Below are 20,519 nucleotides of genomic sequence, written 5' to 3'. Positions count from 1 at the left end.
AACTTTGAATGGCCATTGAGAATAGAATTTAGGAATTAGAGTACCGTACGTTTGCTGGGAAATGGTGTAGCATCCATCATCTTTTGTCTTGCGAAGGAATCGTCCTTCAGGTTTACCTGTTTGTTTAAGGAATGAAATTCTAAATGGGCGGGGTGTTGTGTGTTTGTTTGCAAAGGAAGATACCAGCATCTGGGAAATTGGTGGTGCAGCACATCTGTAAGGAATAAAATGCTATTCTACATGCTTCCAGTTCTAGGGAATAATCAAATACCAATATGGGCAACCTTTGAATACCCATACGCAAAACTTCTCATATATGGCGAAGTCTAACCGATATGATTTGAATCTGCGAATTCCTGCAATGTTATCAGGTGGGCTGTAGCAACCTGCTTTTTCAGTGGCACAGCTTTAGTGCTTTACCCACAAAAAAGAAAAATGTAAAAAACACATGCTTGTCGCCCAGTTCCCCGTCAAAGTAACCCTTTTTGAAAAATAAATAGCCTGTACTTGCAAGTTCAACTTTATTATTTTTTCCTTTTTAAAAGCAAAGAGCATGTGATGACAAAGACTCTTTTAAATATATTTGATACATAATTATTTTAAAATAAATTTAAAGAAAACGTTTTTTTAATAAAAATATTTTAAAAATATATTTTTAAAGTGTATTTGATAATATTTTTAATAAAAATGTTTTTTTTAAATCACTTTAGATTTATTTGATAACTATTTTTTAAAATTATTTTTGAAAATTATTTTCTAATATTTTGTAAAACAAAAGTTTATTTAGGAATTGAAGTATTTTTTTTAATTATTTTTAATATATTTTAAAAATAATTTTTATAATTAATACTTTATTTTTAATTTTTTATAATTATTTTTTAAAACAATCCTAAATAAGAAGTAAAAATAATAATAAAATATTTATTAAGAATAGAAAAAAGAAAAAAGAAAAATAGTTTTTAGTTACTAAATATATTTTCTTGTTTTTTCATTTTAAAAAATATAAAACTATTTTTAAAAAGAGTTACTTGAGAAATAATATAAGTGATTTAAAATTTTTTTTAAACCCTTACTTTTTTTTTTTTTTTAAGTATAAACTACAAATATTTTTTAAAAACACTTCCTGAAGCTCTATCTCCACAAATGGGGAGATCTATTTGAAAAAATATTTACCTTTTTTAATTTTTTTTTAAAACTATTAACTCCTTGTTCAAAACCTTCACCTTTGGCCTTTTTTTTTCCTACCATTTTATTTTCCTTATTAATTCTAATCCTTTTCATATTGTCCAATTTTTGAACCGATGTCCACTGCTCAAATCCTAGTTTTTCTTAAGCTTTTAATTTTATAGATTTTGGTGAGGGAAGATTAATGGAGTGGTGGGGGGGCGGCAATATAATTTGTATAATTATTTTCCCTTTGACCGACTCGTAAGATTTGAAACATACTTGGACGGCTGAAAGGAGCCCACGTCACGAACCATCTGAGCCCACATCTTCTCTTCAAATTAATTGTGCATCACTGCTCCAATGACCCGCCTATAAACCTTTTCTGACTCACCTCCCCCTTGAACCTTCTGTCCTGTTGAGAGTTAAAAAACTTCAAAAAGTCCAAATCACTCGGAGAAAGATATATTCATTTTTCTCTGCATCCTCATTTCCTCTCTCTCTCTTCCTCGTCCCTACGGCGCACGTTAGCCATGGACTTAATGCGTCACTCCTCCGCCTTCCTCCTCCCTTCGATTCCCGACGACGGTCCCCCTCCTACTTACGCCCTCGTCGTCCTCAACCAACGCCTTCCTCGCTTTACTCCTCTCGTATGGAAGCACGGTACTTGTCCTATTCCTTTTTTATTTATTTATTTATTTATTTTCTTCGTTTAGGTTTTGATTGAGGCTCTGTTTGGTTGCTGAGAAAGTTGTGGAGAAAGAAAAGGAGATATGGAATTTTGGAACTGGCAATTCAACCAGAACCTGTTATGACTTTTGAGATTCCTTTTTCCTTTTTGGTGTGTGTTGACTATTTTTTTGTGTGGTTTATTGGAAACTAAATGGGCTGCTAGGGTTATGGCTTTGGTTACATTACTGGTGTGTTTGTGTAGAGCAGCACAACTGCGGCTCTGTGCGGATGGAGGAGCGAATCGTCTGTATGATGAAATGCCTGGGCTCTTGGCTGATGAAGATGGAAATGATGTCAGAAACAGGTCTCTGATTTTCTATTTTAATCTTGTTGTGGATGTTCAGATTGTAGCATATATGTTTTAAGTCCTGGTAGTTTTTGGTAATTTTCTGGTATCTGATCGACTTATATTTGTGATTTTGTTGTTCCCCTTTTCTTGCTGAAAGAAGCTTATACCAGTTAAAGGCTTGAAAAGGGAAAGAACAGGCTGAGAATGATATATCACATGGACAGGGTTACTGAAAAATTGATAGTTTTCATGCTTAACTGAAGGGTTAGTGAAGTGTTTGTTGTTGTTACGGGATTTGTAGTTGAATCATGCTTTGATTAGCATATCGTAATCTGTCTTTAACTACTCTTACCTCAACTGTTTCACAAGTCTTGGACTATTATTTGGGATTGTCATTAGCTTCAGTGCATCATTTGGCATCGAGCTTATTTATAATACTGTAATGGACAATAATTTTTCCATCACTCACAAAATAGGCCTAATTACGTGTAATTTTAAGTTTCAAGTTTTTCCAAGTTGTCAAAAGTGTTAAAACAATATATCTTCTACCATATTCTTGTCATATGATATGAGTTGTCTTGAACCAAGCAGATCCTTTTACTTTCCTGTGGTGTTTTCTGTTTATTGTCTTGTTCTAGTTCTTGAACATGTGGTTCTCCAGATACATACTTGTATTGAGCAGTTACTAAAACTAACTCTTTGATTGGTTTCAGGTACAAGCCCGATGCAGTAAAAGGAGACATGGATTCAGTCAGAACTGAAGTATTGGAATTTTATTCAAACTTGGTAAATGGGCCATTCTCTTGCATAATCATTCTATCAATTATACATATATTCATTTTGATAATGAACTACCATTCAGGATCCCGCTTCGAGGGAGGTGAGAGATTACTATGCTTCAGTAATCTGTGTTCTCATATCTGTCTGTGTTTAGTCAAAGCAAAACATTATACTAACGTCATTCATGAGAAAATAAAGTAGATGAGATCTAGTTCATGTTACCATGTTCAGTATGCTGAGCATACATGTATACATTGTCACAAATTCCTTTCTATCTGTAATTTACAATTTTTTTGTTGGGTTGACTTCTTTACGGTATATGTATGTATGGTCCTCAAGAAATTGATATCATAGGAGGCCTATGTTTGATTATTGAATTCAGGGAACCAAGATTGTAGATGAATCTCATGATCAGGACACCACAGATCTGCATAAGTGTATAGCATTTATTCGGGACTTCACACCAGACCTGGACAAGTCCAATGTGAGTGACTTATAATCTTTTCATAAGCTTTTTTCATGGGATTTGTGCTGTTTTCTATGAGATTTCTGCTTTGTTTAGGTGCTGATATTCCATTCTCTTGTAACCTTCATTAGGTACTGGAAAGTGAAATATTTGTGCAGGATACTTTTTTCTTTGCTAGGTAGTTATGAGTGTGCACACTTCAATTGGGATTTCAGTTGATGGTTGTTCTTTAAATTGCAGCTATGCATACTTGTTGCTGGAGCACTTGGAGGAAGGTTTGACCACGAGGTTGGAAACATAAATGTTCTTTACCGTTTCTCAACCATGCGAATAATCCTTTTGTCTGATGATTGCCTCATCCACCTTCTTCCAAGGACTCACCATCACGAGATCCATATCCAGTCTTCTGTAGAGGGCCCACATTGTGGGCTTGTCCCCATTGGCACACCTTCTGGCAGCACTACAACCACAGGGCTCCAATGGGATCTCAGTAAGTATACATCACATAATATACCCTTCCTGCGCTTGCTTTTGTTTACCAAAGCACAAATGGGGTTTGCAATGTATATTCATGGTTTACCATTCTAGTTTTGACCAGTCTACAGTTCTTGCTTGATGCATCCTGCTACTAAGAGTGCTGCTGTCATTTCACCAAAAACGAAGTGACAACTATTTACTAAAATTTTTTTTCGTGATTGGTGTCTTGGCTCCTCTGTACCATACGGTGATATGTGGGTTGACATTCCTATAGAGGCATCGCCTCCTTAAAATAATCAGGAGAAGGCATTTGGAGTAATGGTTAGGTCCTATTATTTGACTGCTCTTAAGTCATCCATGTTAGAGGTTATTGGCGATAGTGCTTGGGTGTGTTGTCATGGTGGTGTTCCTAAAGGCACATCAATTTTATCATCTTTGTTTTCTCCGTGATTCTACCAACATGATTCTGCAATTTGTGATTGGTTTGTAATTTAATCCTGTGTATTCCAGATGACACGGAGATGAAATTTGGTGGATTGGTAAGTACATCAAACATTGTGAAAGGAGACAAGATAACAGTGCAATCAGATTCAGATCTTCTTTGGACGATATCGATTAAAAAGGTGTGAAGGATACTGCTCTTTGGATGCCTTTAATCTGGATCTAGATGACGAAGTCTTCCCTGTCGGGGTGAAGCTGCATATATAGTTGTTTTCATGCCACTATTGGTCCCATATTTTTTCTCATAGTTATATTAGATGTTTTTAGCTTCTTCTGTACAATATTTACTTTCCATTCAATTGTATGTAGTTAATTCTGTTTCAATTCCCAAGAGGAACTAGAAATCTTCCTATTCTTTTTTATGTGTTGGCTTTCTTGGTATCAAGTCGTTGTAGTATGCTACTAATAAGATGGTCAAAACGTGCTTGCTTCCAACATCCTTTACATTTTTTTTTTTAATTATCCTTTGAAGTACTTTAATGTTGGAGTCTCATCATCCTTGTGGGGATCTCGCTATATACCATTTTATAGCCAGCAGTTTTATGCAGGCATGTGCCTGTCCCTTTCTCCCACGTTCTTGACTTGATAACGGTGTGAACTTTATTTACCACAATATTTCACTTATCTGAGTATTTTACAGTTGTTGGCATTCAAACAGATGTAATTCCATTGATGAAAGTTGGAAAGTTCAGTGCAGCCACTTCCCAAGACAACCAATTGCTGAAATTTGCCAGCCACTTCGTACTCCACCAAGCCTTTTTGGCCAATCCGTCGTGTGCAACGTTGAACTTGACTCATTAGGCTCATTCAACCTAAATGATCTCACTGAATATAGCCGTCACCATCACTCCTGAGTCTTCTATCATCATATTTATCACGCATCGAGCTACATGGTTATACCGGAGGGTCTATGCCCTGTTGTCCTATGTCTGGTAACAGGTAGAAGATGAATCAAAATTCAGAACATTGTTTTAATGAACAAAAGAACCTTTTGAAAAGTGAACTGGTAAAGCTATGTGGTGCTTTCTATGTGATAATTACAAGTTGGAAGTTTCGGGTTCTCAAGGGTTAAGGATGTGGACCCAAACTCCCTCGTCACTGCAGAAAAACAAGAAAGGTTGGGGCAGAAACAAGGAAGAACAACTATAATGTAGAAAATACCGAAATATTCTACTTAATGAACTAGGAATGATGGGAAATATATATGAAATACCCTCTGGGCTATGGTGATGATTTTTCTTCATCATTTTTCTATTAAGGTTGAAGACAATACAGTGATACACCACACAAGAAGATTCGTTGCTGAAGAAGATTTGTCCTTATCACAGTTTTTTTTTTCTTTCTTTTTTGGATCAAATCTGACAAAGTGTGCATTTGAACACCTGAAGAGAGAAAAACCAAGAGCCTGTGATTCATTAAAAATTTACATTTCAGCTGCGAGTCAAAAACTAAGGAAGACGGTAGTGTATTATTCTATGACAGAAGAAAACGGAGAAAAGCGAACAGGAAAAAACCATAAACGACAACGTTTTGAGAGGGTGAAGTAGATAGAAAACGGAACAAATTAAACGACGTCGTTTGAGTTTTACCCCTTCTTCTCACGCGTGTATTACACACTAAACATTTGGCGGCAAAAAACCTAACAACTGCAACTGCGAACTAGGGTTTGTGTATTCTCTCTTGTCGATCTTGTATTTCAATTTTCAACTCATTCTTGCTTTTCACTCTATTCCTCACATTCTATGGTTTATTTATACGAATTGTAGGCAATGTTAATGATTATGATGACGTGATTTTATCTGATTGGAAGAGGTGATGAGTTCAATGGAAGGAGCAGCACAATCTGAGTCTCCAACAATTAGGGCCATAAATAAGGGTGCAGTTCATCGTATTTGCTCCGGGCAAGTGATTCTAGATCTTTCTTCAGCTGTCAAGGAGTTGGTTGAGAACAGCTTGGACGCCGGCGCCACTAGCATCGAAATCGCTTTGAAGGAGTACGGCCAAGAATGGTTCCAAGTCATCGATAATGGCTGTGGCATTTCGCCGAATAATTTCAAGGTATTTTTTGCTTTGTTAGCTTAAGAATTGAGTGCTTTGTTTCTGTTTTCAATTTATATGAATTTTGTGGTTTAAGTCGACAGCTTATGTCCTTTTTAACTTTAGTTATGCCTAGTGCCTGTATTCAAATTAAATAGTCTGTTTGGTTTCTGACAAAATAGCCCCAGAGAAAAGGGAAGAAAAAATTTAGCTATGATGTTATCATTCTATTTTTCCCCCTTCAAATAATAGAAAACTCAACCCAATTGACCAAAATTTTGCACTTGAAATTTGGGTTTTTCCTCTTGAATTCTAATAATAACAATTCTTGAATTCAAAATATTGATTTTTTTTCTTTGTTTTATTAACTAAATTTTTTATTTTCAATGCATTCTTAGCAACTACATACCAACAAAAAAAAAAAAAAAAAAGTTTTAAAAAACAATGTCTTCAGAACTTATTTCTGTTTGGTTTGCTACTTTTCAATTTCAGCCTGCTATTAGCTATTAAATGATGGCTTTTTGTTTGTATAACATTGGCATTTTACTGCTTAGCTGTATTCATCGTCTTGCTTTGATTTTTGCAGGTTCTTGCCCTTAAGCATCATACTTCTAAATTAATTGATTTTCCTGATCTTCAATCCTTGACCACTTTTGGCTTTAGAGGGGAGGCACTGAGTTCCCTCTGTGCACTTGGGAATTTGACTGTCGAAACAAGAACAAAAAATGAATCGGTTGCAACACACCTGACCTTTGATCATTCAGGTTTACTAAGAGATGAAAAGAAAACAGCACGTCAAATTGGTACCACTGTCACTGTTAAGAAGTTGTTCTCCAATCTACCAGTGCGAAGCAAAGAATTTAGTCGCAACATACGCAAGGAATATGGAAAGCTTATTTCTTTATTGAGTGTGAGCCTCTATTTTCCATCATATTGCTTGAGTTTGTTTGATACAGTAGAAATGGGTTTGGTTTATCCCTGTCATTCTCCAGGTTTTACAGCAGCTGCTTGGGATTGGCTAAATGTTTTCCAAGTATTGATAATTTCTAAAATTATGATAGTTGCTCCAGTGGCTGTAAATAACTGGCACAACACCTTGTCACATTGACTTTATTTTGATAGTTCATCATCATGCAATACTTCCTTAGAATTAACTGAAACTTTTAAACCTTTGCACTTATGATATGAATTTTTGGACCTTGCCAGTACCCCCTGCAGCAGCTGGTAGTTGAAAGAAGTGGTGGTGGTGGTGGAGGAGGAGTGGTCATGGTAAGGGTGTGATGGTGCTGAAAATGTAAGTTGACGATGGTGAACATGATGATAGTGGTAGGGTGGAAGAGTTGGAACTTGGAAGTGGTGGAATTGGATGGTGATGGTGCAGGTGTGATATCATGCTTGCAATATTGGGAGGCTGGGAAAGATAGAGGTGGTGGTAGAGTGGCAATGGTAGAGGTGTGATGGTGGTGAAAATGAAGTGTGGCAAGGATGGACATGGTGTAGTGGTGGGGCGGAAAAGGTGGCAGTGGTGGAATTTTAATGGTGGTTGTGTTTGGCATGTTAGTGGTTGCTCCAATGATTAACATGGGGAGTTGAGATGATGATGATGGTTCACCACCTAGAAAGACGCTTTTTCCACGGATTCTTGTGTCAGAAAATGCTACTTAACATAATTGTCAAAGATTTTCTTGTTTGTTATAATTTGAATGTCATTTCACTTGATGTTCTACACTTCTAGTTGCTATCACGTGACTTATTATATGTATATCATGTTGTATGAGGCATTACCATCTTGAAACTTGTTAATTTACATAGGGGCAATCTCTCCAGTTGATTGGGGGTATTCTTCAGCTTCTCCATTCCCAGTGCTTAGACTTGAGGGGTTATGAAGTGACCAAAAAATAGCTATTTGGATTTTTTTATTAGCAAAACAGCTATGTGATATTCCCTTGAATGAGTGGATCAATTATCTCTTTTTACTTTGATTTTTGAGTGATGTAAATGTGCACCATCTTATTCACATGCTATTTCTTAATTTTCAGGCCTACGCTCTTATTGCTAGAGGAGTTCGGTTAGTCTGCACCAATACAACTGGAAAAAATGTGAAATCAATGGTTCTTAAAACACAAGGTAGTGGTTCCCTGAAAGATAACATTATAACAGTGTTTGGCATGAACACCTTCAACTGCTTAGAGCCTCTGAATATATGTTTGTCTGACAGTTCCAAAGTTGATGGCTTTGTTTCTAAGTCTGGATATGGCAGTGGACGGACTTTGGGAGATAGACAATTCTTTTTTGTAAATGGTCGGCCGGTAGATATGCCTAAAGTTGGCAAGCTTGTGAATGAGTTATATAAAGGAGCAAACTCCAGGCAGTATCCCATTGCAATAATGAATTTTACTGTTCCAACTCGAGCATATGATGTCAATGTAACACCGGACAAAAGAAAAATATTCTTTTCTGATGAAGGCTCCATATTGCACTCCCTAAGAGAGGGATTAGAAAAAATCTATTCCCCAAGTCTCACCAGTTATTCTGTTAATAGATTTGAGGAGCCTACAGAGGAGACTGATAATTCTGAACTAAATCCTCCTCAAACACAAATTCTTTCGTCGTCGAAACAATTATTTCCAGATGGCAGTGATCTTCAGGAAGAAGCACACAGTGAGGAACAAATTACAGAGGACCAAATTCCTTCAAAGATGGTCAAAAGTAGCACTGAGAACATGCATGCTGTCAAGGAAATGGACCACAGTTATGACAAAGATTCAATTGAGAAGGACTTTTCTCTTCGAGTCCATGGTATTAAGAAGGCAGATAGCTTTCCCAAGTGGGACAGTGAGAAAACGACAATGACCATCAATAGTGATACAATTGATCACCAAGTTCTATCTCTTTCAGAAATGGTTGTAAAAGGCGCTGTGGGAAATAAAGGTTCATCCAGTCATTCAAGCTACATTCAATCATTTGGAAATAAAGGTTCATCCAGTCATTCAAGCTACTTTCAATCATCACTATCCAAATTTGTAACAGTAAATAAAAGGAAGCATGAAAATATTAGTACAGTGTTATCTGAAGCCCCTCTCCTAAGAAACCAAACCCCTAAGTGTCAGTTAAAGAAAAGCAACTCTGAGATGCATGCTCTGGTTTCAAGATCCTTTGTTAACCATCAGAAAACTAATGATTCTGCTGGAATTATTGAGAGTGAGCCTTCCAAGTTTCTTGGAGTAGACAGCGCCTTTGATGCAACTGAAAACCCACATTATTCTGGAGGAAACATTAATGATGAGAAAGCTGGAGAGGTATGAGAATCTGTAATCCTGCTGAACCACACTTAAAGTTTAAAAGTGCGCTTGTTTTTATGATTAAAACCTGACAATATCTCCTTTCCATTTTTATATGTTATATTCTTTGCTTGTTCCTGTCACACATGTAATCATCTATTCTGATCTAAAAAAATGTAGTTTCTAGCCTGAAGTTGTAGCACAGCGGGCTTTGTTTGTGATGCGGTTAAAAAATTATTCAGGTTCTTTCACTCCATTGTAATAAAGGATTGTTTATGAGAACATAGAGGAAGTTGTCTAAGAATTCTGGCATGTTTGTAGAAATTGACAGGCAAAGATGTTTCAATGGTTTATTTATTTTCAAAAATACCAATGCCAACAGTTTAAGGCAACATATTTCTACCCAAATAACTTTTGTATATCTTCCATAATGCCTTGAGAAGTCAAAAAATAACTATTTGCCTGTTCACTGTGGAAAACCCTTGAGTTTCAAAACCACAGATGTTTAGATAACCTGATGTTACTTGGCTTTGAAGATTGTTGTTAGGTTTTAATTACTAACCTAATCATTCTACCTGCTTCATGTGTAGTACACAATTTTTATGGTAGTATTATTGACCAGAGGAGTTATAAGAGCATTGCAAAGGCTATTCAATTGGCATACATGCATTGGAAAAACACCATAAGGCATAATCTTCGAACTTTTTTCTATAGTTTCTAGGTAAGACAAAATGTAATACATCCCCTGATGTTAAGTAAAAACCTCGATCTTCCTCTTTGGTTTTCTTCTTGTAATATTTTAGATACATATGGCCCACTGCTCATATAGGTATTTTCTTCCTCAATGCTTGATTTATGTTCTTCTTCACTTATCCTGTATCCAGCATTTGCTAAGTTTTAAAACGCTCAATCATGACTCCATAACTTATATCGGTAGAGAAACTTGGCAGTTCTTGGGAAGTTGGTTTTTTAACTTGACACAATGGATTACTAAAATTCTCTGATTTTGTTGATAAATTTTGGATATGACTAATTTAATCAACGGGCATAGTTGGGTACTATGAAATACCTATGTTGTCAAAATCCTTACAACCACATTTGTTTGAGATTTAAATAAAGCATTTGGAACTGATTGTGCAATAGTTTAAATAAAGTATATAGATTCACCTCATCTCATGTGCAGAACATGAGTTCTGAGTTTGTGAAGCTGGTAAATTGAGATAATTGGTGGGTACTCATTTTGGTGATTTGACTGGAACTATGAGCAATAAAAAATATCAGTTTTTATGTTGGTGTTCTGAGCTAAAACATTTTGTATATTGTACTTCTGCAGAAAGAGAATATGATCCTCCAGAGTAAAATAGGTTCAAGTAATAGTTTCTAGGAACTTTATGAGAATCCATTCTATACCTATGCCCCTTTTGAAACTGTGGTCATGTGTTAGAAATTATATGGTGGTAATCATGGATGTCCCCTTCAATATCTACTTATTGCTCTTAATTGTTAATTGTAGTTTGAGTTCTTCTGTTTCTGAGTTCAATTATTCCATTTTCTAGGACTTGGAGAATCATGAAACACTATTGCCTCCTGCTGATGTGGCAACAACTGCTTCACTGAGTGAAGAAAAAAATATTTCAGATCTTTCAGCTGTAGCTTCTGCAGTGCAAGACACTCCTGTGCTGGACACTCCTGTACTGGACACTCCTATGCCTTCTTCTGATTTGAAGATATGTTCCACGTTGCAATTTAGTTTTGAAGAGTTAAGGACAAGGAGGCATCAGAGGTTGTCAAGGTTGCAATCTAGCTCTTATAAATGTGGAAGAACAACGACTGAAAGGTTTATAAAGTGGAAACTTCCCTTCAAAACTGGAAAAGGCTTAATTCCATTCTGCTCTTTGAGTGATTTAGCCCTTAATGGTTACTGATAGGTGCTACTCTGCTGCAACACTGGAGTTTTCTCAACCTGAAAATGAGGAGCGAAAAGTAAGGGCTCTAGCTGCAGCTACTACCGAGTTGGAGAAACTTTTCAAGAAACAGGACTTTGGAAGAATGAAGGTTGTACACTTTTTTTTTCATATTTTTATATACACATGCTTTCAAACATTAGCTCACTGCAGAATTATGTTTACCATGCCAGGTTTGCTTGGCAGGCAATCTTTTTTTTCCCATTGATATGGAAAATTTGATGCCATGCCAGAAACACTCTGCTGGGCTTTTGACCCTTTTTTGGGAGATACGCATGCTCTTCATCAAGCTAGCTAAATATAGCTCAACTGGTCAAACTGCCAAAATATATAGGCAGAGGCCGGGTGTTTCTCTAAAGAAGTTGGTTTTGGGTAAATGATGATTTCAAATGAATTGGATTTGGGTTAAGGCTTGTCTCCCCATCAACGTGAAGCCACCTTATAGTGCTTCAAATTGTTGTTAAATTTTTCAAGCATACACTTGTTGGCCCCAGAGAAACTGGTCTGGATTTTTCTGGGCCATTTTGGATCTATTTGCTGAAACTTTATCCCTTTCTGGTTCTTGTTTTCTACATATGTACTACATGAATGCACATTCTAGGCGCATATATAGGTGTGTATACAAACAGTGCAGAACAAGAACTCAACAATCTGATACTATTGAAAATAGTTGGAAGCACACAATAAAGCCAGTCTACTTATTTTTCCTGCCACTAATTTAAGATTTATGAGCTTGCTTTCTGGTCATTGACAAATGTCTGTTAAGAAAACAACTTTTGTTTCTGAGGTTGCTTTTGTCTAAGTTTATCCTAGTAATTCTCATCTACAATCAGCTATGCTTATAATTAAAGCTTGTCTCTTAGAGTTTTGGGGTATCTTGTCCTAGAAATTATAATTCTAATTCATTCTTAGCCATTAGCTATATGCATAGCTTGTTTATCTTTGGTTTTAGACTTAATAATATTAGTCATGAGCAACATTTCTTCTTGTGTCATAGGTGATTGGGCAATTCAATCTTGGTTTTATCATTGGAAAGTTAGATCAAGATCTATTTATTGTGGATCAGGTAATTTCCCTCCATGCTTCTGAACTTCTATTTCTCAATTCTACATTTAGTGGAACATTTATGTTCTAATGGCAAATGTAGTAGCCACCTTGGAGCGAAATCCTAGTAGATAAGATCATGTGATTTGGAAGAGGCTTCCAAGTTCATTGGAATTAGCTTATGCAAGTAAACAGAGATCAGTCTGATACTGATAAACCCAGCTATAGTGTATGATGATGGAGTGAGTTTTTCATCGATACAGTGATGGCCACAATCCTGAAAAAGAGGATAAAACATGGAACAGTGTACCATTATAGAAAGAAATTAAATGGAAGAAAGATAATTCATTCTTTGGAAAATTAATTTCATGAATACAACAGTAAACTCATGTAAAACTTGAGTTTACATATCACATATGGTGGGTATGTTCAAATTTTCCAGATTTTAATTGCATGTTTTTCATGAGAATCAAAATCTTAATATGGGTTTCTCTTTTCAGCATGCTGCAGATGAAAAATACAATTTTGAGCATCTGGCACAATCAACTGTCTTGAACCAGCAGCCTTTGCTTCGGTATGGTGTTCAGAATATTCATGAAGTTACTTCCATTGAACTTCTTTGTGTTTCTTACACAATAGGGTACTTATTGCAGTGACATGGAATTACATTGTAGGATGAATGGATTGCTCATTCTTATTTTCAAAAAGCATGTTTAAAACCAAAAACTTTTATATATTTAATTATTTATTTGAGATCATAAAAACACTTAAATGTTTTGGAATTGGTGACCTTACTTTCTTCACCTTTCAGTAGTTCCCCTCATGCATTTCCCATTTTCCTCTGCTTGTGTGAAACTTTTTTTCCATACAGTAACTTCTGATTTGTTTCTTCTCATTTCATATATGTAGGCCATTGAGGTTGGACCTATCTCCTGAAGAAGAAGTAATTGCTTCCATACATATGAATATAATCAGGTGCAGTCTTCATTTGAATCTTTATTCTTTTCCTCTCAGCAGCTCATTACTCTCTTTCTCCCCCCTGAGACATGTGAACTTGTTTTCTTTGAAGATCTCCAAAATTATGTTGTTGAAGTTATAAGCTAGTTCTCAGTTGCCTTTTCTTGTTTGCAAACTTTCATCACATTCATTTATCCTATTTCAGGTAGGAAATGCATCTTGAGTAATTCAATTTCTTACAGTTACCAGTAGCCCAGGGTTTAAGTTTTTTGGGTGTCTCTGTTTTCTTTTTGTTTTTTCCCCCCAATTTTTTCTTGTTCTTTCCTGGACCTAGTATAGTTTTTCTCTGACTGTGATGTGCATTCTGGTATTCTCCATTATCAGGAAAAATGGGTTTGCTTTGGAAGAGGATCTACATGCCCCTCCTGGGCAAAGATTCAAACTAAAAGCTGTTCCCTTCAGTAAAAACATAACTTTTGGAGTTGAAGGTAATCCTTTTGAGACAAAACTATGGTATGTTGATTATAAAATATTTAAGCAGGCAGCCATTATCCAATAGTCAGTCTGATATTGCACCTGAGCATGCAGTACTCTCTCAGTTTCACAGGGTTATCTTGTAAATATGGCAGTGTGCACAAGATTATAATCACATCTCTTTGAACAGATGTTAAGGAGCTTATTTCTACTCTTGCTGATGGTCAAGGGGAATGCTCAATCCTTGGTACTTACAAAATGGATACTTGTGACTCTATTTGCCCATCAAGAGTCCGTGCAATGCTAGCATCACGTGCCTGCAGATCATCTGTTATGATTGGAGATCCACTTGGAAGAAAAGAGATGCAGAGGGTAGTAATTCTACATTTTATTATATTACTTTCTAAAAAGGAAAAAGCACAAAATAAGAACTCTGGGCATAATTAGTAACTTAATATTTCTCATATTAAGCTGCAAAGGCCAGTGCTTTTTTATTTTTTGTCTCCTCTAATATCTGAGAAGAAATCCTATTAGAATTCCATGCCCTTCTGATTTTTACCAATTTAATTTTCAGGATATCCTATCAATATTTGCATTTTGCATCCTTAAACGTAGGCTTAAAACTGCTCACATTTTTCTGTACTGCACTTGATTATTACAGATACTAGAGCATCTTGCAGACCTGAAGTCACCCTGGAATTGCCCACATGGTAGGCCGACCATGCGACACTTGGTCGACTTAACAACCGTCTACAAAGTACATTCAAATGATACAACAGTGGATGAACCCTGCATCAATGAACCATGCCCACCCCTCTCTTAACTTATTTTTGTTGTCTCTGTAAATTCTTGCCACCATCTGCCCGACAAGAATGTAAAGCACCCAATCTAGTGATGTGTTACAATAACTGCAACACTGGTCTTCCCCTGAAGGTGAAAACCCATCTTTTTCTTACAGATATGATATGAATCCTAGCAGCTTTGTTAACATTGATATGGGGAAGGGAGATTCATTTTTTTGCATCAATGTAGTTAACATTGCTTTCCTGGTGGTAGGATAGCGTTCCCCGCAGTCACACTGGAGCCCAAATGCTGTGGTTCAAAGCCTGCTTTTCATGCTTTTTGTAGATGTTGTAGCGCCACCATGTTCCCCACCTCTCCTCCATTTTTATTAATTTATTTTCCTTTATTTCTGGCTTTGGTACTTAACATGACAATTAAGTTTTGGTTTTTGTTTTTAAAATCAGAAAATTATAGTAACTGTTATATAAAATATAAAAATTGTGAGTTGTTTCTATGAAAAAGGTCATTATTTTAAGATTTGCCTAAAAAATTAAACTATTAAAAAAAATTTGTTACCTCAAATTTTAAAATATTTTAAAGTGATTTTTAAAAATGCAAGTAAAATTTGTACTTTTTATATAAAATATCTTATTTTTGTGTGGAAGTTTCTATTTTTGAAAATGAAAAATAAAAAATGTATGTTATTTTCTTTGAGAAGTGTTTTTTAAAATATTTTAAAAAAATTAATATTTTAGAATATTCTTTTAAAATTATTTGATGTTTTTAAAATAAAAGTTTATTTAAGAATTTGAAATTTGAAATATTTTTAATCTATCTTTTTATGTTTTAAAAATAAATAGAATTTATTGTGTTCTATTTTTAATTATTTTTTATATTTGTATTATTTTTTTTAAAATAACCCTAAAAATGTAAATAAAAATAATAATAAAAATATTCGATGATAATACTATGTTTCCTATTTTTATCTCTACACTCATATAAAAAAAAAATTCAAACTTAAATTTATAAAATACAAATTTCAAGTATTTATTTAAAAACAATTTAAATTTCATACATTTTTTTTGTCAAAAATACTATATTTAATCATTCAAGTCTTACTTTTAATCAATGATAACATAAAATTTGAATTATTTTAAGAGATTTTTATTTTATAATTATTTTTACGTTATTGTGTGAAAACTCATTTTCATATTCTATTTTTTGGTTGTCAAATATATATTTTTAATTTTTTTCCCTAAAAAATAAAAAATTATTTTAAAAAATAATTATCAAATAAAGCCTAAAATTTCAATTGAAGAATTAAATTTTTTGTTACTAAAACATACAGAATTGATATTATAAAAATATTGGAGAAGCAAAACTGCTTATAAATTTTTACATAAGTTATTTGGATGGCAATACATCATTGTTTTAATTAATGCAAATAAAGTGTTCAAATTAATTATATAAGCTTTTATTATTATTATTATTATTATTATTATTATTATTATTATTATTATTATCACCTCGTCGTTAAATCATGAAATAAATATAAATACAAATACAATAATCATTAGATAAAATAATGTGGGGCTCAGTATTTAAGTTTGCTCCGACCTGCGGAACTCTCTGACTTACAAGACCTCTTCAGCTGAAGCGCCTGCGGAGGAAGATCCTTCGAACGACGTCGTTTTCTGTTTTGGTTTTGCGTTTGGCTTCATCCTTTCTTCTCCACTCCAACCTCACCGCAGGTACTTGTCTCCTTCCAAAACCCTTCATTCTTTGAGATCTCGCGTGTGGTTCGCCTACAATTCTTCTGCTTCTGTTTGTTGTCGGCTAGGGTTTTCAAAGCCCTTCGTTTGCTATTCTAATGACGACTTTGTTATTTATTTATTTATTTTTCGCCAGGCTGGGTGTTCTGCTTTTTGTGCCCTAGTAAAAATGGTACGTTCCTGATGATTACTTCCGTTTGGTTGCTGAGAGATGGAAAGATAATTTTGAAATATTGTTTTCTGCTGTTTTTTGATTTAATGATATGAGAGGAATTTAACACGAACAAAAGGCTCCATAAGAAGATTCGATATTTTTACTTAATTTATGTATTTATGCGCTTCTCAGTATCCAGATGGAGCATGAGGGTTTTCTTTTGGTTCAATTGTTGGTTTTGGTGTTTTCACTAACTTGATTCTTGTCGCCGCAGCTTCCTCTCTCCCTATTGAAAACTGCGCAAGGGCATCCTATGGTAAGTGTTTTATCTTTGTATGGGTGATTTTCAATTTGCAATCAATCTCCTTGGGATCCATTTCTTTTCAGGAAAATGTTTTCCTCAAGAAAATTCCTTCTTTTTTAGGGCTCTATTGTCCCAATCTGTATTTTGTTGTGAAGTTCTCCTCTGATAAATTTTGGAAAAAAAAAAAACATCTCCTCGCACTAGAATTTTTAAAATTTTCTTGTCAAGGATTTTCATGAATAACTTCAGATGAAAACAAGCAGAGCCTCGATGTAAAATTTTCTTTAAGAGTTCGCATCTCACTTCGTGACCTGTAACTTATACTGCTTGTATGTTGTGATAGTTGGTGGAGCTTAAAAATGGAGAAACTTACAATGGGCATTTGGTTAACTGTGATACTTGGATGAACATTCATCTTCGGGAAGTTATCTGTACCTCAAAAGTAATCAACTCTTTAATTGACTGTTCTTGTTTGTTGTTTACTTCTTATTTACCTTGACAGTTCTTGTTTGTTGTTTACTTCTTATTTACCTTGACAGTTCTTGTTTGCTCTTCAAATTCATGTTTCATCCGATTTAATGTAGGATGGAGATAGGTTTTGGAGAATGCCTGAGTGCTACATCCGTGGGAATACAATTAAATATCTTCGAGTTCCTGATGAGGTATGTCTGAAATTTTCCTCACATGTTTAAGCTAAATCTATGACCTTACAGTGCATTCTTGTTACGTTCTGTGCTTAGTTGTCTTTTGGCCCTATTTTGTATACTTATTTTCTCCTTCGACCTAGTGGAATTCATCTAAAAATTTTTACACCATAATGGGAATTGTACACTCATTTACACAATAATTTTTCCTGTGATCCATTTGTTCTGTCTTACACCCCTGTTAGAACAGTCTTGGAAGGACCAACTTTGCTTCTCATTATGTTGGGCAGAAGTTTTTTTTGTCTAATTGATTTATTAATCATTGGGAGCTTCAAAAACCATTTGGTTTGAGTTTTTGGCCAATATTTGGTTTTATTTTATTTTATCATTATTATTATTATTTTTATGGGTGGAGAGGTTTGGAAGGATCAAAGTTGTGCTGGTATAGACTGGTGTTTATAATTTTGTAAAGAATTAATTGTTTCTTTACTTCAAATGTATTGACTTGGGATATGCCGGTTTTTTTTTTTTTTTAACGGGTGGAGGGGCTTGGAAGGATCAAAGTTGTGCTGGTATAGACTGGTGTTTATAATTTGGTAAAGAATTAATTGTTTCTTTACTTCAAATGTATTGACTTGGGATATACCAGTTGTGAAAACAACATACTAGTATCAGCCATCATGGTTCTTGAATCAATGTGCTGTTTCAGAGTAGTACTATTTTTCAGGTGAAGGACTTGGAAATAGAGATTTAGTACTTGAAACTGAAAGGAGTGGCTGATAAAAGCAATTCTTCTTTATAAAAAAAAAGCCTTAAAAAAAGGTGCTTCGTAAAAAACTTTGAAAACAGTACCTGAAATCTCTTTTTGATAACTCAGTGGTTGTTACAATTTTGGCTTCAGAGATTTAATGCGCTTGTAAAACTGAATTTTGCTAAAGACTTTTACAGAAGAGTGTACTTTTTTTATCTTTCTGCATGTTTTTTTTCTATTGTTTCTTCTGATGTGTTAGTGTCTATGCCATTGATCAATCACTGATGCCTTTGCATTTCAGGTAATTGATAAAGTTCAAGAAGAAACCAAGAACCGAGCAGGTATGAATAACAACACTTTTTCAACCTGTTTCTTTTATTGAAATGGGAATGGTAATTGATCTGGATCTTCCCTATAGAAGAGAAGAATCTTTCATTTGCTTTAAATAGAAATATTGTAAAAGAAGTCTCACCCTTTACAGAGAAATTGAGGTTTCTTAGTTTATGACCAATTAACCTCATTTTGGTGGGACTTAATATCATAGTTGTACTGGCCATTTATTGTGCAAATCAATTCCAGCCTTCACAATCATAGGCATCATATTCTATTTACCTAGAGTACATGTTACTTTCTGCTGAATGTTGCTCCCATGGTTCTGTTAGGTGTTCTTGGACAATTTTGCACTTTTCTGGCATTGAATTCTTTCAGAATTGGATACATACTAGGAATTTGGATTTTTTATGTGTTGCTTTATTTGGCTTTTTCAGATAGGAAGCCACCTGGGGTAGGGCGTGGAAGAGGCAGAGGCAGAGAGGACGGTTCTAGTGGGAGGCCAGCGAAGGGCATTGGGCGTGGCCTAGATGATGGAGGTGCTAGAGGCATGGGTGGAGGCCGAGGTAGAGGTGGGCCTGGTGGAAAGACAGGTGGAAGTAGAGGTAAAGCTTTTCCATTCCCATCATTACAATATATATATATATATATATATATATATATATATATATAAGTAAATAAATAAACGAAGTTTTGAGAATGTGAAGCTTATTATATGAAAAGGCTGCTACTTGAATATTCAAGGAATCTGTTTGATATTAATCATCTTTAAGATGGATTTTAATCCCCAATTAGACTCTGCCAAATGCACAAGAAGTTGAAGTTACTCAGAAGTTAAAGACAACTTGCAATTTTCTGTGGTTTTTCTGGTATTGAGCAAGGTTTTGTGGATTAGTATATTAGATTATTCTCCAAATTTAAAATGACCTGAAGCTTTGGGAATGCTAATACATGCAGAGAAAGAATGTAGTAGGCCTGTCCATTTTTGCATTTTCTAATGAACTATAACCTTTATTGGTTGTAGCTTGCAATGAAACTAGCTAGCTATACATGAATCCACACAACTTACGCATCTGCTTTTGCTGACAGGTGGAGGACGAGGACGAGGTTGATACAAGTTTCTGATAAACTGAGTGAGGCAAGTTTGCCACTTTTAAAGGCATTTTGCTCCCAATTTATGTCTGAAGTGAGGGTGGTGTATGGAAATTTCGATTTTCAATGTTTTTTAATGTGTTAGAATGAGCACAGCTGAAATGGGGACGTGTTGAGGTTTATTCCTGATTTAATGTTAGTGGTATTTTAGAAGACAGAAACGCTTTCTTTGTAATCTCTGTTTTTTCTGCCGTTGGTCTTACAAGGTTTTCTGGGTTTTGAAACAAATGCAATTAACCTATTACTATCACCTTATACTCTCTCCTTTTGCTCCAAGAGCGCAAGGCATCCCTCGCACTCCCGATAAATGGTTAATAATGTTATCCTAGAGTCGAAATTTCTGTACAAAATTCTTCTCTTATGCCTTAAATATCTTTATAAGATCCTTGGAACAAAAATGATCCCTGGTACACTTCCTTTTGATGGGCTACCTATTTGACAGATGACTATTTGCCTAATAACG

The 20,519-nt window shown here is 35.0% G+C and overlaps 3 protein-coding genes across 7 annotated transcripts; all 3 read left to right on the top strand.

Moving 5' to 3' along the window:
- The first annotated feature begins 1,465 nt into the window (after positions 1-1,465).
- Positions 1,466-4,771, top strand: LOC117917674 (thiamine pyrophosphokinase 1). 3 transcript variants are annotated; one of them, XM_034834023.1, is made up of 6 exons: positions 1,466-1,827; positions 2,104-2,200; positions 2,899-2,971; positions 3,348-3,449; positions 3,672-3,921; positions 4,419-4,771. In XM_034834023.1, exons 1-6 carry the CDS (start codon positions 1,698-1,700, stop codon positions 4,535-4,537), a joined length of 771 nt encoding a protein of 256 aa, XP_034689914.1. In that variant the 5' UTR covers positions 1,466-1,697; the 3' UTR covers positions 4,538-4,771. The 3 variants fall into 3 exon arrangements, with proteins under 3 accessions (XP_034689914.1, XP_034689916.1, XP_034689915.1); XM_034834025.1 differs by having other exon boundaries at positions 1,735-1,827; positions 2,099-2,200; XM_034834024.1 differs by having other exon boundaries at positions 1,735-1,827; positions 2,060-2,200.
- Positions 4,772-4,933: 162 nt separating this feature from the next.
- LOC117917672 (DNA mismatch repair protein PMS1) lies at positions 4,934-15,221 on the top strand. Of its 3 annotated transcripts, XM_034834021.1 has the most exons (12): positions 4,934-6,073; positions 6,176-6,467; positions 7,033-7,356; positions 8,486-9,745; positions 11,284-11,564; positions 11,656-11,782; positions 12,689-12,757; positions 13,236-13,309; positions 13,645-13,710; positions 14,077-14,180; positions 14,357-14,538; positions 14,828-15,221. In XM_034834021.1, exons 2-12 carry the CDS (start codon positions 6,225-6,227, stop codon positions 14,987-14,989), a joined length of 2,892 nt encoding a protein of 963 aa, XP_034689912.1. In that variant the 5' UTR covers positions 4,934-6,073; positions 6,176-6,224; the 3' UTR covers positions 14,990-15,221. The 3 variants fall into 3 exon arrangements, 2 of the variants coding, with proteins under 2 accessions (XP_034689912.1, XP_034689913.1); XR_004651738.1 differs by lacking the exons at positions 14,077-14,180; positions 14,357-14,538; positions 14,828-15,221 and adding an exon at positions 11,865-12,063; XM_034834022.1 differs by lacking the exons at positions 14,077-14,180; positions 14,357-14,538; positions 14,828-15,221 and adding an exon at positions 13,805-14,061.
- Positions 15,222-16,572: 1,351 nt separating this feature from the next.
- Positions 16,573-20,306, top strand: LOC117919326 (probable U6 snRNA-associated Sm-like protein LSm4). The gene is made up of 8 exons (XM_034836499.1): positions 16,573-16,700; positions 16,858-16,893; positions 17,150-17,191; positions 17,523-17,621; positions 17,764-17,841; positions 18,876-18,915; positions 19,342-19,509; positions 19,994-20,306. The coding sequence occupies exons 2-8, from the start codon at positions 16,891-16,893 to the stop codon at positions 20,014-20,016; spliced, it is 453 nt and encodes a 150-aa protein (XP_034692390.1). The 5' UTR covers positions 16,573-16,700; positions 16,858-16,890; the 3' UTR covers positions 20,017-20,306.
- Positions 20,307-20,519: the final 213 nt, after the last annotated feature.

Source organism: Vitis riparia, chromosome 7 (assembly GCF_004353265.1).
Source record: "Vitis riparia cultivar Riparia Gloire de Montpellier isolate 1030 chromosome 7, EGFV_Vit.rip_1.0, whole genome shotgun sequence".
Taxonomy (NCBI): domain Eukaryota; kingdom Viridiplantae; phylum Streptophyta; class Magnoliopsida; order Vitales; family Vitaceae; genus Vitis; species Vitis riparia.
The sequence above is the reverse complement of the archived record's forward strand: the minus strand, read 5'-3'. Positions and strand labels throughout refer to the sequence as shown.

Bases quoted from the DNA above. Each gene is read 5' to 3' on its own strand.
- LOC117919326 (XM_034836499.1), top strand. The intron at 17,192-17,522 runs GTAAGTGTTTTA...ATGTTGTGATAG, and splicing joins CTGCGCAAGGGCATCCTATG to TTGGTGGAGCTTAAAAATGG. The intron at 18,916-19,341 runs GTATGAATAACA...TGGCTTTTTCAG, and splicing joins AGAAACCAAGAACCGAGCAG to ATAGGAAGCCACCTGGGGTA.
- LOC117917674 (XM_034834023.1), top strand. From the start codon at position 1,698: ATGGACTTAATGCGTCACTCCTCCGCCTTCCTCCTCCCTTCGATTCCC. The intron at 2,972-3,347 runs GTAAATGGGCCA...TATTGAATTCAG, and splicing joins TGGAATTTTATTCAAACTTG to GGAACCAAGATTGTAGATGA. The intron at 3,450-3,671 runs GTGAGTGACTTA...TTTAAATTGCAG, and splicing joins CAGACCTGGACAAGTCCAAT to CTATGCATACTTGTTGCTGG.
- LOC117917672 (XM_034834021.1), top strand. From the start codon at position 6,225: ATGAGTTCAATGGAAGGAGCAGCACAATCTGAGTCTCCAACAATTAGG. The intron at 6,468-7,032 runs GTATTTTTTGCT...TGATTTTTGCAG, and splicing joins TTTCGCCGAATAATTTCAAG to GTTCTTGCCCTTAAGCATCA. The intron at 12,758-13,235 runs GTAATTTCCCTC...TTCTCTTTTCAG, and splicing joins ATCTATTTATTGTGGATCAG to CATGCTGCAGATGAAAAATA.